This window comes from Nuphar pumila, chromosome 3 (genome assembly GCF_984573655.1).
Source record: "Nuphar pumila chromosome 3, dmNupPumi1.hap1.1, whole genome shotgun sequence".
NCBI classification, from domain to species: Eukaryota; Viridiplantae; Streptophyta; class Magnoliopsida; order Nymphaeales; family Nymphaeaceae; genus Nuphar; species Nuphar pumila.
The window spans coordinates 96,628,432-96,644,658 of NC_143251.1; the positions used below are offsets into that span (position 1 = coordinate 96,628,432).

The 16,227-nt window shown below is 38.5% G+C and overlaps 1 protein-coding gene and 3 non-coding genes across 4 annotated transcripts; all 4 read left to right on the plus strand.

The window, feature by feature from the left end:
- The first annotated feature begins 3,332 nt into the window (after positions 1–3,332).
- Positions 3,333–3,434, plus strand: LOC149843159 (small nucleolar RNA snoR109). Its single transcript, XR_016431269.1, has one exon. It is a non-coding gene; the product is annotated as a small nucleolar RNA snoR109 (small nucleolar RNA).
- A 421-nt stretch (positions 3,435–3,855) lies between these two features.
- LOC149843160 (small nucleolar RNA snoR109) lies at positions 3,856–3,957 on the plus strand. The gene has a single exon (XR_016431270.1). It is a non-coding gene; the product is annotated as a small nucleolar RNA snoR109 (small nucleolar RNA).
- Positions 3,958–4,394: 437 nt separating this feature from the next.
- Positions 4,395–4,477, plus strand: LOC149843161 (small nucleolar RNA snoR109). Its single transcript, XR_016431271.1, has one exon. It is a non-coding gene; the product is annotated as a small nucleolar RNA snoR109 (small nucleolar RNA).
- Positions 4,478–11,958: 7,481 nt separating this feature from the next.
- Positions 11,959–12,813, plus strand: LOC149843162 (uncharacterized). The gene is made up of 2 exons (XM_090000845.1): positions 11,959–12,420; positions 12,529–12,813. The coding sequence occupies exons 1-2, from the start codon at positions 11,959–11,961 to the stop codon at positions 12,811–12,813; spliced, it is 747 nt and encodes a 248-aa protein (XP_089856971.1).
- The last annotated feature ends 3,414 nt before the right edge of the window (positions 12,814–16,227 follow it).

Here is a 16,227-nt window from a genome sequence, read left to right on the forward strand (position 1 = left end):
TTATGAATGCAAATGAAATGAAATTGGCTTTTGAGGTTATTGAAATACTCAACTCACGAATTCACAGTTTCTCAAAGGAATTTGAGTGAAAAACTGGAGTGAAAATATCAAGTGAGTGAGAAAACAAATACTTGAATGAATAAGAGTGAAAAACAAAGAATTCGATCTTTGTAATTCAATGTAATTCGATTAGATTCGATGTTTTTGAGCGTGGAATGCACTCATATTTATAGTTGAAACATCACATACGTTGAGGGTATGAAAGGGTGTCAAAACAATCACTTTTGAACGATCAATTCGTTTGAAAAATGAAAAGATATGCCTTTTAAAAGTTTCAGGAAAAATGACAAAATTAGTCGACTAAAACAATAGTTAGTCGACTGAAATCAAATATTAGCAAACTGACGGTTATCGCCGGTCGACTAATGTGTTTAACAGAGCCGTTTGAAAATTTGAAGTTTGAAACTTAGTCGACTAAAGAAAAAGTTAGTCGATTGATAATATAATCAGTAGACTGAAAAACCTTTCAGTCGATTGCTGCTAAATTTTTCTGAAAAGCAAACCTTTTGTCCGGTCGACTGATAAAACCTTCAGTCGACTGCTGCTAAATTTTCTGAAAACAAACATTCTGTCTAGTCGACTAAGAGTCGATTAGTCGACTAAGAGTCGATTAGTCGACTAATTAAGATAATTGACGTTTTAGCTTAGAAAAGTTTGGCCCGAAAAAGTTGGTCGACTGGTGAATCTGTTGGTCGACTAATAAACATGAAAAATTAAGTAAAGAGTTTTCTAAAACAATTTTCATGAAAGGTTCTTTTAGAAAAGTTTTTCTAAAGACTTTTTAGGTGAAATGCAATTGAAATATACACTCTAAGTAAGACTCTTACAAGAATCTAAGACTTTTAATGAAATTTACATTTGCACATATGTCTTCAAAGATTCTTCATTGAATTCTTCAATTCTTGTCATCCTTCTTCATTGCCTTAGCAGAAATGCACTTGATTCACTTGTTCATAATCAAAACCTTGTACTTAAAGTATCGTGTACGACTTCATTGTCGTAACATTAGACAGTTGAGTAAAGCAAAGCACATGATTGATCCTTGGTTCAATTAGCCCTGGTAAAGGTGTCATGAACGGTTGAACCTCATACCGACAGACGAGTCACATTCTTTGGAATTATCCTGCATTTTAAAATGATGGCGAGTTATTTTCAAAATCTTTTTCAAAGGTCAGTTTGAGTTGCAAAAGTAAAATTTTGCAATGATAACAGGGCCTTTACATTGGTAAGTTCATACATATTTAATTATTCATGCGTTTTACTCAAGTGAATGATGAATAATGGTTATCTGTTCTTGCCTATTCGATATACTTGCAATACTTGTTGAATATTGCCAAAATTGAAATATAAGTGCATGAAAGTTTGAAGAGATTCCTACTTGTAAATTCTAGATTACTTGCTTAATGTAGCTCTACTCTACTTAGACATGCTTGTCTGACCCTATAAATATTCAATGTTTTTCAAGAGGTGATTGAATTTACATGCGATAGCGAGAGGTTGCGACAAGGGTCGAGTAAAATCTTTTCCAAGCTCGCCAAAGTTGATGAATAAGAGTATATTATTTGCTCAAGACTTTCATTAAATTCTTGATTTTTATTATTAATAAAGAACATGTGAAATCGTTATTTTTATTATGGATGTTCAAAATTCTAAGATTTAAGGCCTGTCCAAATGTGAATGTGAATATGAAGAAAAAATAATGTGCCAAGTTTTACTCCCGATTGATTTTACCTTGTTGTAATTTTATATATAAAAAAATTTACGCTTTTTGAGACTTAAAATTTTAGGACGTTACAAGCAAGTAGGGGTAGGCAATGGGCCAAGCAACCCGATGGACCAAGCCAACCTGGCCTGTCATGAGTCGGGTTTGGGTTAAGGTTTTAGGCTTGTTCCATTATCTATCAAAAGGAAATCCGACCCGTTATATACATGGTTCGTATCCAAGTCAGCCCGTGGGCTATTGAACCAGCTTGATGAGTGATAACTATTATTATTTACCTAATTAATTATATTAGTTTTATAAAAACTAAAAAGATAATTAGTTAGGTACATGAAAACTTGTTAATTATTTGTTATTTACATAATTAATTGAACTAATTAGTTGGGTTTGGGCCAGACCTGCCTTGATCGGCTTTACATTGACCCAATGGGCTGGGTCATCCGCTGCTCTTCAAACCCGTTAAGAATCGCGCACTTAAAGCCCAACGAACCGTGCTCTAAACGGGCCGGGGGCCTTGCCCGGCCCGATGCCCACCCCTATCGGATACGGGTCCCGGTAGAACCGATCCGTACTTTGTGAAAGGCCGAAGGTGGTCGTCTGGCACAACTCGACTATTTATACAAGAGGAATCTTAGGGTTTCTTCCTAACGCTCACCCCTTTTGAGTTCCTGGAGCAACGCCCCTGGTGAGTTCCAGGGTTCTGATAAGTTTTATTTTTTTATCCCCTCATCTTCTTCTTCCTCCTTGCTTTCTCTGTTGTGGAGTTAGAGTTTGAATCGTGGTGTTCATGGTCTTTTCGAGCTTCCATTTGCCTCCTTTAGTTCTGAACCTGATTCATTTTTCCGTTTGATTTTTTTTCTTCGTTTTCTTTTTGGTATTTCCTCTTTTTTTTTGTTGTTTCTGAAAATTTGGGGTTGTTGTTCGATCTTACTGAGGATTCCATGTGTGGTATATGTTTTGAGAAATTTTCGAGTAATTTTGTTTTCTTTTTCTTCTCAAGTATATGAAAATGTTCTACGGATAGATGGTTATTCATGAGACTAAGTTGTTTAATTTGGATGGACATTTTATAAAAAAATGATAGCGTCTTAGCCTCTTGGTGTTCAAATGGATGACTGGCTCTTTTTTTAATGCATTTTTTGGGTTGCAGGCCGAACAAAATGTTTTTTTTTCAGTAAATGGCAATGGGAGCAAATTTTAACGAAAAAACAGGTTCATTGCATGAGGAAAGTTTAATATAGTATTTCAGGACTCTTTATGTTCTTCATTTCCGCATATATGCATGTTGATTTCTTCTGGAGAAGTCCTGTTCTTTGACATTCCATTTTCTAGTGGGATTTAAAACATAACATCCATTACCTGTCCACTGAGATTCACCCAACTCATTGCTGTCTGCTTCTTTTGATTATGCACTAGTTTTGAGCGCCGATATACTTCCCTCTGAGCATTTTTTTACTGAAACAAAGGTGTTTTGTGTTTGATCTATCATTAATTCACTCGCTACATGTACCAAGAAATGAGCATCTGTTGCTGGTTTCTTGGATTGCCAATGCGGCTGTAGCAAAATCACCAAGCTGTATATACTTGCAGAAGCAAACTGGCCGGCTGTTGTTTCTAACTCTTCAACTTCCCGCTTACCGAACTTCTGACATTCTTAACCCAAGTCCCAAATCTTTCATTTATTTGAGGTAGTAGATGATGATGGGAGCAAATTTGAACGAAAAAAATGCAGGGTCTTTGTATGAGGAAACGTTTAATCTAGTATTTCAGGACTCTTTATGCTCTTCATTTCCACATTTATGCATGTTAATCTCTTCTGGAGCAGTCCTGTTCTTTGACATTCCAATTTCTAGTGGGATTTAATACATAACATGCTTTACATGTCCATCGAGGTTCACCCAACTCATTGCTGTCTGGTTCTTTTGATTATGCACTAATTTTGAGCGCTGATATACTTCTCTCTTAGCAGCTTTTTTTACTGAAACAAGGGTGTTTTGTGTTTGATCTATCATTACTTCACTTGCTACATGTACCAAGAAATGAGCTGCTATTGCTGGTTTCTTGAATTGCCAATGTGGCTGTAGCAAAATCACCAAGCTGTATGCACTTGCAGAAGCAAACTGGCCGGCTGTTGTTTCTAACTCATCAACATCCCGCTTACCAAACTTCTGACATTCATAACCCAAGTCCTAAATCATTCATCCTTTTGAGGTAGTAGATGATGATGGGAGCAAATTTTAACGAAAAAATGCAGGTTATTTTTATGAGGAAAAGTTTAATCTAGTATTTCAAGACTCTTTATGTTCTTCATTTCAGCATATATGCATGTTAATCTCTTCTGGAGAAGTCCTGTTCTTTGACATTCCAATTTTTAGTGGGATTTAATACATAACATGCATTACATGTCCACTGAGATTTACCCAACTCATTGCTGTCTGGTTCTTTTGATTATGCACTAATTTTGAGCACCTATACTTCTCTCGGAGTGGCTTTTTTTACTTAAAAAGTGGCGTTTTGTGTTTGATCTGTCATTAATTCACTTGCTACATGTACCAAGAAATGAGCATCTGTTGCTGGTTTCTTGAATTGCCAATACATCTGTAGCAAAATCACCAAGCTGTATATACTTGCAGAAGCAAACTGGCTGGCTGTTGTTTCTAACTCTTCAACTTCCCGCTTACCGAACTTCTTACATTCTTAACCCAAGTGCTAAATCTTTCGTCCTTTTGAGGTCATTGTGCTTCATTATTCATAACATGTTTTCTGGTACCACAAATTCGATGATTTAATCCGAGGGTTTCTTATCCCATTGGTTATAGTGTCCACATTGAGTCATATGCTTCCTATATGTTCACTTTTTTTTTTGGTTTGTGCGCTTTTGCTATTTGTATATTGACCTCTCGATGTAATGAAAATTGTGTAGTTGATTGTTGGTTTCATGAGTTGTTGATGTAGTTTTGCCTAGATCATCAAATCTTACAGTAAGGCATGAGTCAACTTGCTGACTGTTCTGCGATCAATCTTTTCTTGTATGATAGAAGGGTGCCTTTATGAATTGAAAAAGATGCCTTCACTGGTGGTTATTCTTTCACAGCCCTTCTTATATCAGGTTCTTTGATCCGGTCAACATCCAGGCAAGCTGCATTTGTTTGTATGTTGTTGCTGATTGCGTCTACTGTTGACTAGATTTTATTGTTTGTCTTCAACGTTTGAACTTGTTAACAAAAGTTAAATCACTGTCATTGATATTGACGATATATTGAAAACATTGTGATATTATCTGCTATTTTAAGGTATCAGATAATATCGGGAATATATTGCAATATTTTCAAATATCGCCAGAAGACAAAATATCTTGATATTATTGCGATAATATCATATGCTATTTTTGAGAAAATTTCTTCTTTTTTTTATTTTAAGTTTGCATTTCCTAGTTATGTTTTTTATATTTTTGAAAGAAAAATAATGCAAAACTTATTATTTTCTTAGTATTTTGTTGTTATTTATATTTTTTCAAAATTTTAAACTCCTGAGATAATTCTGAGATTTTAACTTTTGAAAATCTCTCTGATAAATTGCCTTTCGAAAAAAAAAACAAAAAATCTCTGAGAAATTACCTTTAACGATACAGGTGACTATGAGTTAAATGAGGGAGTCTAGTCATAGTTCCTTTTCTTCCCCCCCTTATGGGCGCTTTTGGAATTGCCTTGCACACATTTTTTGAATTGCGATGTCAGTACCCACTGAACCCTACCCTTACCCAGGTGACATAGTCTCAAACAAAACATGGCTGGATGCGTGCGACTATTGCTTTCAGTTCAAACACTGTACGTCCTGCCCTCACGTCATTTGTCTGGACTATCAAACTCTCCCTAAAGGAGCTTTTTTTTTTCTTGGAGGAAACACGTCATATTTCTATTTTGTTCTTTGTGTTTCCTGTGTGATATTTTCACTTCTGTTCTATGATGAAATTTCTGTCCATAAATTTCTGTTATCTGACATTTAACTTGAATTTTCCATGTTTCCTGTAAAACTATGTTGTATAAGTTAGTGATTTTGTCAATTTTCCTATAAAATTATGCATATGACACCTTTCTTTCCATTTGTAAATGTTGAAATTTTCTGTATGGTTATTGCATTGGAAGAAAGCATGGCGTCACATTGCACTTGTATGTCGTTGCTTTTTGTAGAGGGAAGAAAAAATTTCAAGAAAAATTCTGCGTTCAGTGTGGTCATTGACGTCCTATGGTTGTATGCAAAAATGCACAAGCGCATGCAAATACCCGGGTGCCATGTGATGTGGGGATATTGCGCAAGGGCTTTGAGCACTGCATGAATTATTGCAAGATGCTATGAGAACATTTCATGGTTTCCCTCTGATGGCATTCCATCTACGTGTGCATGCGTATGGATGTGTGTGTGTGTGTGGCGCAAGAGCTCTAAGATTTGTGTGTTCAAAGTAAACGTCAGATAGTATATTGTCTCGTGCTACGTTCTTTTGGGTGTTTTGCCTGCAGTTTCCTTGAAATCGGATGAAAAAATATGCGAATTCACACTGGATATAGAGCTTTACATTGGCCACTCAGAATTCAGGCATTTCCCAAAAAAAACGGTGTCTGCTAGGTGCCAAGCTTCAGCAAGTATAGGCGTTTGTTTTTCGTTCATCTGCTTTTTGATATTTTTATACAAGCTAAATTCCTTTATCTTTAAACTCTTGCTGATTGAATGCTTATAAATGAATTAAAGGAGTCATTTTTTTCCCTTTCAAGGCACGGAATCGCACACTATCTTCCGTGATGCAAGTTTCTCAGTAGAGCTGTTGGCTATTTTCCTTTTCCCCTATATTTTTGGGAAATCTACAAATAAACACCGACTTATGGTGAACGTTCTAACATATAAAATGCCTGAGTATTCAAAATTTTAAAATAGGCGCCTAATCTTTTGAAAAATTGCTCCGATAACGCTTCTGTTAGTCCCCATCCGTAGTTAAACTTTTAACTCTTGCTGGTTTAAACGTAACAAATCACACTTTTACCTTTTTTTTTTCTTCAAGTTATTAGGTACCTCAAGGAAGATCCTTTCTGCCATTGAATAATATACGAGATTGGTAACCTTCACTTTGGTTTCTCGTCATTCCTGTAATAAGCCCATCTATGGCATGAAAGATCCAAAGATGGTGTTGGAGTGTTGTTTGTACAATGGACCAAATAGATGCCTAGCTAACAGCTTCTTACAGAAGAAATCCCTAAGTATTGTCTTCACCTCTATTACAAACAGATGAGAGAGAGAACAAAATCATACCTCAATGGTGGATAAATGCTCAAAGCCTCAATGGGGAAGAAAGATTGGAGCCCCAACACAGAAGTTTTAAACGAGTTTCGAAGGTTGGTGAAAATGAAATAGAAAGACATTCATCATTACAATGAATATGGTAAATATGTAATTTTATGTTAGCATTGACGATTTCCTTCTCTAATTTTAATGGAGGACAATCAAAGCGCTCATATGATCCATTTTTTGAACGGTTAGGCGTCTATGTTAAAAGCTTTTAAACCTAGGTGGCATGTAATTGCTTCATAAGTTAGGCAGCTACTTAAATTTTCTTATATCATGTGGCTAGCACTTGATTACTCTTCTGATGTCTAAGGTTTAAATAATGTACTGGGCTATGTTGTGGATTTGTTAAAAAGTTAAATAGGTGCTCATATTTATTCCTTTTTATTGGCGTTTATGAGATAAAACCTTGTGATAAACAAGATTTGTATAGAAATAGTGCACGTTACCTTGTGTTGGAGCAGCTAGTGCACGTTACCTCGTGTTTGGGACTTTGCAGGTTCAAAACCCAATGGTATATTGGACCTGGTAGGGGTCTGTCTAACGGCCTTAACCCCAGCTTGCCTTAAAAAAAATACTGTTATAGAAATATGAGCTAAAGCTAATTATCAAAAAAATACTGTTATAGCTTGACATATAGGTATATCTGCTCCACGAAAGATAAGTTATCAAATTCGTGGTTGCTGTTGGGATTTAACACTTTGTGATGTAAAACTAAAAAATTTTAAGGAATTTTTAATGAATAAAAATATGCATTTAGGTGAAATAATATGTTTATGTCATATTCAATGCGAATTTAATGCGTACGGGTTAGTTAATGCTAATTTGATAACGAATACTCAAGTGAGACTTGAATTCGAACTTTAGTGAGATTCGAAGATTCAACCCAATTCGAATATAGTGTGAGATTTGAAGCATATTATATATAAGATAGTGCGGAAAAAACTTGAGAAAAACTTGCATGAAAATGCAAAAATCCACTAACTGGAAAACGTCTCAAGAAAATATATAGAAAATTATTTTGCAAAATCAAACAATAAGTGGTAACGTGGTGTTGTGGTAGGACTTATTATTGTGTGAAGCTGCAACCCTAGTTTGAAACTCTTTGTATAAGGAGTTCTCTTTTTTTTGCACAAAAAGAACATGATTTTACCTCGGTAAAAAGATAAAAATGTGGTCTCCAAGAATCCCTACATTATAGCCCATCTTCCACGAAAATGTGTGGGAGTTGACTTTTTTTTTTCTCTCCCTTTCAAGAGGATAGGAGGGGTACCACACTAGAGGGAAATGGGCGAGGAAGTTGGAAAAAAAATTACACATGAAAAAAAAAGGGTGATATTAGAAGAGAACCGATCTCAGAAAAAAAAAATCATGGATTGGGAGTGGTGGTTGATGCTTGAATTTTGAAACTCCACCTATGAAGGTGGAGACAAAATAGGGTGGGGAGACTTTAGAAATCGTGGAACACGATTTCCTCTCCCCTACCTATTTCTCTCTCTCTCTCTCTCATCGTGCTCGACCTCCATTGCTGGACTCTAAAGCTCGTCATCCGCGTGATGATGTGCTGCTCCATCATGAAGTAGAAACATCATCCCTGTCGGCTCGGAACTTTGAAAAAGGTAAGGGGTGTTTTATTCGTGTGTGTGTGTGCGCGTGTGAGATCAGTGTTTTGGGGCAAGGATAACACTCTATCTCTTTCCTTTTAATGGTACCACCAACATGGGTTGGGTGTTCACCATCATGAGGGAAGCGTATGCGGGTGTTGAATCCCTACACGCTATAGAACCAAGGTAGTGGTATCTAGGCGCCGCTGTTCAGTGACCTATTACACAAAACGGGTGCTGCACCTTCCAATGCTCTCTTCTTGGGCATGGGGTCATGAGGACGTGCATAGTGCTGCGAGGCACGTAGAGTTGTGCAACCCTCTAGCTCGCATGTGGTGGGTACACGTTAAGCCATGCGTTTAAGCCATGGCTAGCGCAAGCCCCTATAGAAACTGTGTTCCCTCATAGCGTATTGGCCGTTGTCGCCACTGTGGCCTATGCTGGTCCTTTCTCTCATGGCAGCGAGGGTGTAAAAGTATACAAGTTCAGCCATGTGGTGAACCTGTATATTCTGTTACTATAAGGGTTGGCAGTGACTTCTGACCCATTGTATCGTGTAAACAAAAAGAAAAAAAAAGCTATTGAGAAGAGGTGAAGCCGTCGGGATCATTAAAAAAAAAAAATTAGTGCCTGGGCCGGAAATGGCTGTAGCATGCCCATATGCGTAAGGTCAAGTGGGTCCATGGCAAAGTAGGAGTTGGTTTACTCCTGCACACTCGAGGGCGTGGGTCTTTTTTTTTACGCATCATTAACACCCAGCACGCTTGTTCATAGAAATTCTGGAATGTTGAAATATTTTATACAGTGTCATTATATAGTAGTTTGGGTACTCCTGTCAAAATTTTGATGTCGAAACTACATAGTATATTCCTGCAAGAACGTAGAAAATCTGCACGGTAAGCATACATGGATGAAATTCATTGTTTTTTTTCATGCATGATTGTTTTTCTTTTTTTATCGTTTCAGCGTGGACAATAGAGATGGTGAACTATACTTACCAGATTTAGGTTAATTGCAAACTCACTAGGTTCAAATTTCTGTTGATATGCATCTGGGTTATTAATGTGCGTAGAAGAATCACATGCTATAGACTTAGTGATAAATGACCCTCTAAACACTAGGGGTATTAATGTAGACATTTAAAACCAGCAGGGGTCGAATGAATCCCAGCCAAACATGTATACATATCTATAACACACTACTGTTACGACAGAGGTGCCAACCGACCCTAGTGGTTCGGACATTCATGGTCATTCAACCGAACCCAGAAAGAGGACCTAACGGGAAATATAACTCTCGATCAGAGTTGTAGTTCCTCTGTCATGATTTGAAGTACAGGTGAACACCAGCCGGTATAAGTCTGGTTGCAGATCATCCTAGATGGCCATCAATGACTAGGGATCTGCCACATTGTGAAATTGCAAGCCGATATAATGTGGGACCACTGGGGACCGTTCTGGCCCAGTGAACTTCCTCTTGTCGAGCGGTGGTGCGGGCTGCCTTCGAGCAAGCATGAAAGGACTCATGGCAGTCCGATTATATGCTATGAATCTCTGAGATCGTGTGAGGGCATATATATATATAATGTCAAGCAAAACATGCCCCATGTATGGGATTGTTTGGGGGTACAAATGCATACACCCTAACTCATAACTTAAAAATGAATGTGGGCTCTGAGTCATGCCGAGTCTGAGAAATACTACTCCTTGGTGCACCCTGGCTCTAAGCGGCATATAATGTATGTGAACCCTGAGACGGGTTTGGGATTTTGGAAACCACTGTGGTGCGATGGCTCACACAAGAAATTAAACAAAGAGTAAAAATGTATAAAAATTCATATGGTTGCGAGGCTCTGGGTACATCTGAAAGATGGTGTATGTTACCGGACCCCTTGTGGTGCGATGACTCATACATGGTTATAAAGAAAAGGTTAAATAAAACATAAATATAAAACCTTCGAGATTCTGGGTACACCTGAAAGATGGTGTATATTACTGGATTCTTTGGGCTCTGGGTACACCTGAAAGACGGTGTATGTTACCGGACCCATGGTCTACCTTGGAGAGGGTAGGTGGTACAAGCTCCATGGGACAATTGAGTTTTTGTGAAAGCTAGGTGTCTCACCTAGTCCCTAGTCCACGGAGTTAAGTGGGCATGATTGCCAACGCGTCCTAGGTGGTAGATCCAAGTCTTCTGCAGAAGTGTTTAGGGTGCATCCTAATTCTTGTTATAGTCACGGGGGAGGGGTTCTCTCTCGGTCACGGACCGTCCCCTTTGGATATCCGTACGGTTAGTCATACAGGATATTAAATAACAGACCCCCGTATGGTCTCGGTCCGATACGATGTCGAATGCCTGTGTGTACCCACAGGGTAAGAGTAAGATAAACACAAAAAGTGTTGAATTATTCTAATAATTAGTCCCTGAGTAAACATGGTAATTCGTGACATGGAATCCATAAAAATGATAGAACTGGGATCACGCTTCTGTGAATGAATTTAGCTATAACACTGTTTCTTTATTGTATAGTAACGTAGAAAGCATGCTTAATTTATTAGAATTTCTCTTAATTGCATGATAGTTTAAAAGCTAAATTGTTGCACATATTTGTATATGGGACATTGAGCACAACATATGAATATAATGCTTCTTACGCAGATAGGGGAGTCTGACCCTTCTGCTTTCAATCTTTTTTAGGTAGCGAGTAAATCAGAGCATCGTGGCGTCGCATTTGGATGTGGCCAAGAGATCTCTTTTATTTTTTTAGTATTTCTTGTTCAGACTCTAATTAGTTGATTAGTATTTTTCATTTATGAGATGTAGTTGACACTTTCAATTTATGAATGAAATGATTCAGTACTTCTCTGTCTTAACTATAATCTGCCTGACACTTGGACTCGTCACTTCCGTTATTTCAAAAAAAAAAAAATTTAAAAAATTTACGTCCAAATTGTTGGGGTGTTACAACTTTGGTATCAAAGCAGTACTGAAAAATATGAGATCTTAGCTCTTCCAACGATCGCGATGACTCTGTAAGTATGTTATAATGTTGTTTTTCTAACTTCCAAATAGATGACTTGGTCAAACCGCTGCACTGACATCGTGGCGACATTGCATAACTTGGCCGAGGTGGTAGGCTAGCAGGCATCGGCCATGCAACAGATGGGTGCCAATCTGTACTAGGTGGCCCATGAGAAGAATGCTAATGGTGGGGATATGTCCTACAAAAAATTCATGGACATGGACCCTCCCGCTTTCTCCGAGAAGACAGATCCGGAGGCGGCCGAGAGTTGGATTCAGGAGATCGAGCATATCTTCCGTGTAATGGAGGTATCCAAGGAGTGTCGGGTGGACTTTGGGACTTATCGTCTCAAGGACCACACCGAAAAGTTATGGGAGACCACTAGGGCAGTCAAGTTCCAGGACGACTCTGTATCTTGGGCGGAGTTCATGGAAGTCTTCAACGTCGCCTACTTCCCAAAGCACGAGAGGGCGAAGAAGATGCATGAGTTCTTGAACTTGCAGCAGGGTGAGATGTCCCTGGCAGACTACATCACTAAGTTTCATAGCTTAGAACGTTACTGTCCGAACGTGTACACTTCAGACGAAGATCGGGTTATAAAGTTTGCCCGAGGCTTGAAGACGGGTTTGAGGAACCACCTGTACACTCGAGAGTTCAAGACCCTTGACGAGGCTATCCAGGTAAAATCACTATATTCGTTGTGATACAAGGTTTATTTTAAGTTATCGAAGTTAACACTTAGAATATCAAGGAACGTTGACTTGTTATCAATTACCCTTACTATCCAGGTTGCGACTCTCCTAGACGATGACTGGAAGGAGAGCCAGAGGTCGCAGAAGAATAGAACTGGGGTTCAAAAACCCGAGTTCAAGAAGAGGTTTGGTGGGAAGCATTTCAACCATCAGTCTAAGAAACAAAGGCATGACGAAGGCACCAAACCAAGGCCAGTTCACAACCAGAGGTGCCAGAAGTGCAACCGCTTTCACCCCAGTCAACCGTGTCCCCGTGAGACTGGAGGATGTCTCTACTGTGAAAAGATGGGACACTACATCAAGGAGTGTCGAAAGAAGTAGACTGACGATGCAAGGCGTGAGACTGGGGGACAACAGTCACAACAGCACTGAGCACCACCACCACAACCGCAAGCAGCTCAACAACGGGTAATAGGTCAAGTCTACGCTACTTCGACTGATCAATTGCAGAGAGGGGAATTGGTGCAAGGTACAATGTGTATTTTTGGCCAAGTTGCTCTAGTATTGTTTGACTGTGGAGCTTCTCATTCCTTCATTTCTTTACATTTTACAAAACAACTTAGAATCCCCACAGAATCATTGAATCAAGAACTAGTAGTTTATAACCCTATAGGATTCAATAAAATTTGTGTGAACTACATGCCAGAAGTAGAAGTTGTTTTAGGAGAACACAATTTACCTGCCAACCTAATCATACTCAATATGATCGAATACGATGTCATATTGGGTATGAATTGGCTCTTTGAACACTATGCTAGAGTTCTCTATAGAGAAGAGAAAATAATTCTGTCTCGACCGGATATGCTGGAGGTTGAATTCCGACTGGTAAGGCCTGGAATAAAGAAAAGAGTTATCTCGACCCTCAAGGCCCATAAGTATCTCCGTCGGGGAGATATGGCTTTTCTAGTCAGTGTGATCGGAGGAGAAATGAAACCAACACCGATTGAAGATCTGAAAATCGTCCGTGACTTTGCTGACATATTTTCAGAGGAACTTTCTGGATTACCTCCACAACGAGAAGTAGAAGTCAGAATTGAACTGATGTCGGGTACAAAGCCTATATCCAGAGCACCTTATCGGATGGCACCAACAGAGTTGGAGGAATTAAAGAAGCAGCTGCAAGAGTTAACGAAGCACAATTTTGTGTGACCTAGCATATCTCTATGGGGAACACCAATCATGTTCGTGAAAAATAAAGATGGGTCTATGAGGCTATGCATAGTCTACCAAATGTTGAACCAGGCGATCGTGAAAAACAAGTATCTGTTACCACGTATTGAGGACCTATTTGACCAATTGAAAAGGGTAAAGATCTTTTTGAAGATCGATTTAAGATCTGGATATCATCAACTGAGGATAAAAGATGAATATATCCCTAAGTCAGCATTTAAAACCAGATATGAGCATTATGAATTCATGGTGATGCCATTCGGATTCACGAATGCCCCAGCAACATTCATGGACCTGATGAATCGGGTATTCAGGTCATATTTGGATACCTTTGTCATCATTTTCATCGATGACATACTAGTGTATTCTAAGAATACGGTGGAACACTGGGAACACTTGAAGATTGTTTTAGAGACCCTTCAAACACATCAGTTGTACGCCAAATTCTCGAAATATGAATTTTGGATTGAAGAAGTCATATTCCTTGGACATGTGATCTCGAAGGACGGAGTCACAGTAAATCCAGCCAAGGTTACGACCATGATGAATTGGGCACAACCGAAGAATGTTAGCAAGATTCAAACCTTTCTGAGATTAGTAAGATATTACAGGCGATTCATACAAGACTTTTCTCGAATAGCTATGCCAATGACTAAACTCCTAAGGAAGAGAGTGAATTTTGAGTGGAATGAGAAGAGCGAAGAGAGTTTCCAAACCCTTAACGCAAAACTTACCACCGCTTTGGTGTTAGCCTTACCATCTGAAAGCGGAGGATTCGTGGTGTACACAGATGCTTTCGGTACTAGGTTGGGTTGTGTGCTGATGCAACATGGCAAAGTCATCTTCTACGCATCATGACAATTGAAGACTCATGAGAGAAACTATCCCACACATGATCTGGAGCTGGCGGTCATAGTATTTGCCTTAAAGATGTGGAGGCACTATCAGTATGGAGAACAGTTCAACGTTTTCACCGATCACAAAAGTTTGAAGTACCTGTTCTCACAGAATGAGCTCAATATGCGACAGAGGAGATGACTTGAATTCATAAAGGACTATGAATTCACTATCTCTTACCATCCCGGGAAAACAAATGTGGTCGTAGATGCCCTTAGTCGCAAGGCTAGTGGAAATTTGGCTAATTTGGTAAATATCGGATGGAAGATGATTTCTGAGTTTACAGAGTGGAAGCCTTTCTCTAACGATGGAGGTATACTCAAGATGTCAAGCCTGACGGCACAATCAGAACTGTGAGAGAGGATTATTGTTAAACAAAAGGAGGACTCGCAATACAGAAAGATGGACGCATTGGCTTTGCAGAAGGACACAACTTTCCAACGCAAGAAAGACAAAAGCATATGGTTTAAGGATCGACTGTGGGTGTCAAACGATCCAAAACTTAGAGAGGAATTAATGACCGAGGCACACAAGAGCAAGTACACCATTCACCCGGGAAGTACCAAGATGTTCAAAGATCTACAACACGAGTATTGGTGGAATGAAATAAAGTGTGATGTTGCAAGGTAACCAATTAGCGAGCAAATTCTATGTGCTTTAATTAGGTTATTTTTCCTATAGATTTAAGATTGACATTATGCTAATATGGATATAATTCCAGATACGTCGCGAAGTGCTTGACTTGTCAACAAATCAAGATTGAGCATCAGAGGCCAGGAGGAATGATGCAGTTGATGGAAATTCCTCAATGGAAATGAGAGCATATCACAATGGATTTCGTGATGGGACTACCGTGGACCCGCAAGAATCACGATGCTATTTGGGTAGTGGTTGACCGACTTACTAAATCGACACACTTTCTACCGATAAGTGTTCATGCATATATTTTGTATTTTATTCATCTTATTTTATGCAGGATCCAGTGAAAAATTGCCTTAAAAACCCATTTTTATCATTAGTTTTGAGAAACTGCATTGAATTGAATTTTATTAGAAATTCATGTTTTTCAAAGCTTTCCCTGCATTTTTAGTGTTTTTATTAGATTTAAAAGTTCTTAATTGTAGTTTAGTTAGCTTAGGTTTGTATTAGGTAATTTTTAATTAGTTTAGTAAGTTTCAATTTTTAGAAAAACATATTTTCATAAGAGACCTTGTTTTGGAAATTATCAAAAATATTTGAACTCTTTTAAAAACTTTGTTTTAACCTAATTAGGCTTATAAATAGTAGTAAAGAGGGATGGGAAAAATGTTTTTCCAACAGCCTTCTTGCCTCCCTCTTCTCTCTCTCCCTTGCTTCTCCTCTCTCTTTTGCCGATTTCTTTCTCTCTTACTCTCCTCATCTTCTTCCTCTCCCTCTTTTTCTTCAAGCTTCGAACCCTTTCGTCATCGACAACTTCTTTCTCTTCGTCGGGGCAACATGGATGCAGCTGGATTGACCATCTTCTCTTCTCAACCCTTCCATCGAAAGCGATCCGCGAGGTGATCTTCTTTCTCTCTTTCACCGTAGATTTAGATTTTACATTGCATTAATCATTGCATATAGCATAAGAGGTTGTTTTTATGTAAATAGATTTATTTGATATATTATATGCATTATAGTTAGTTCCAG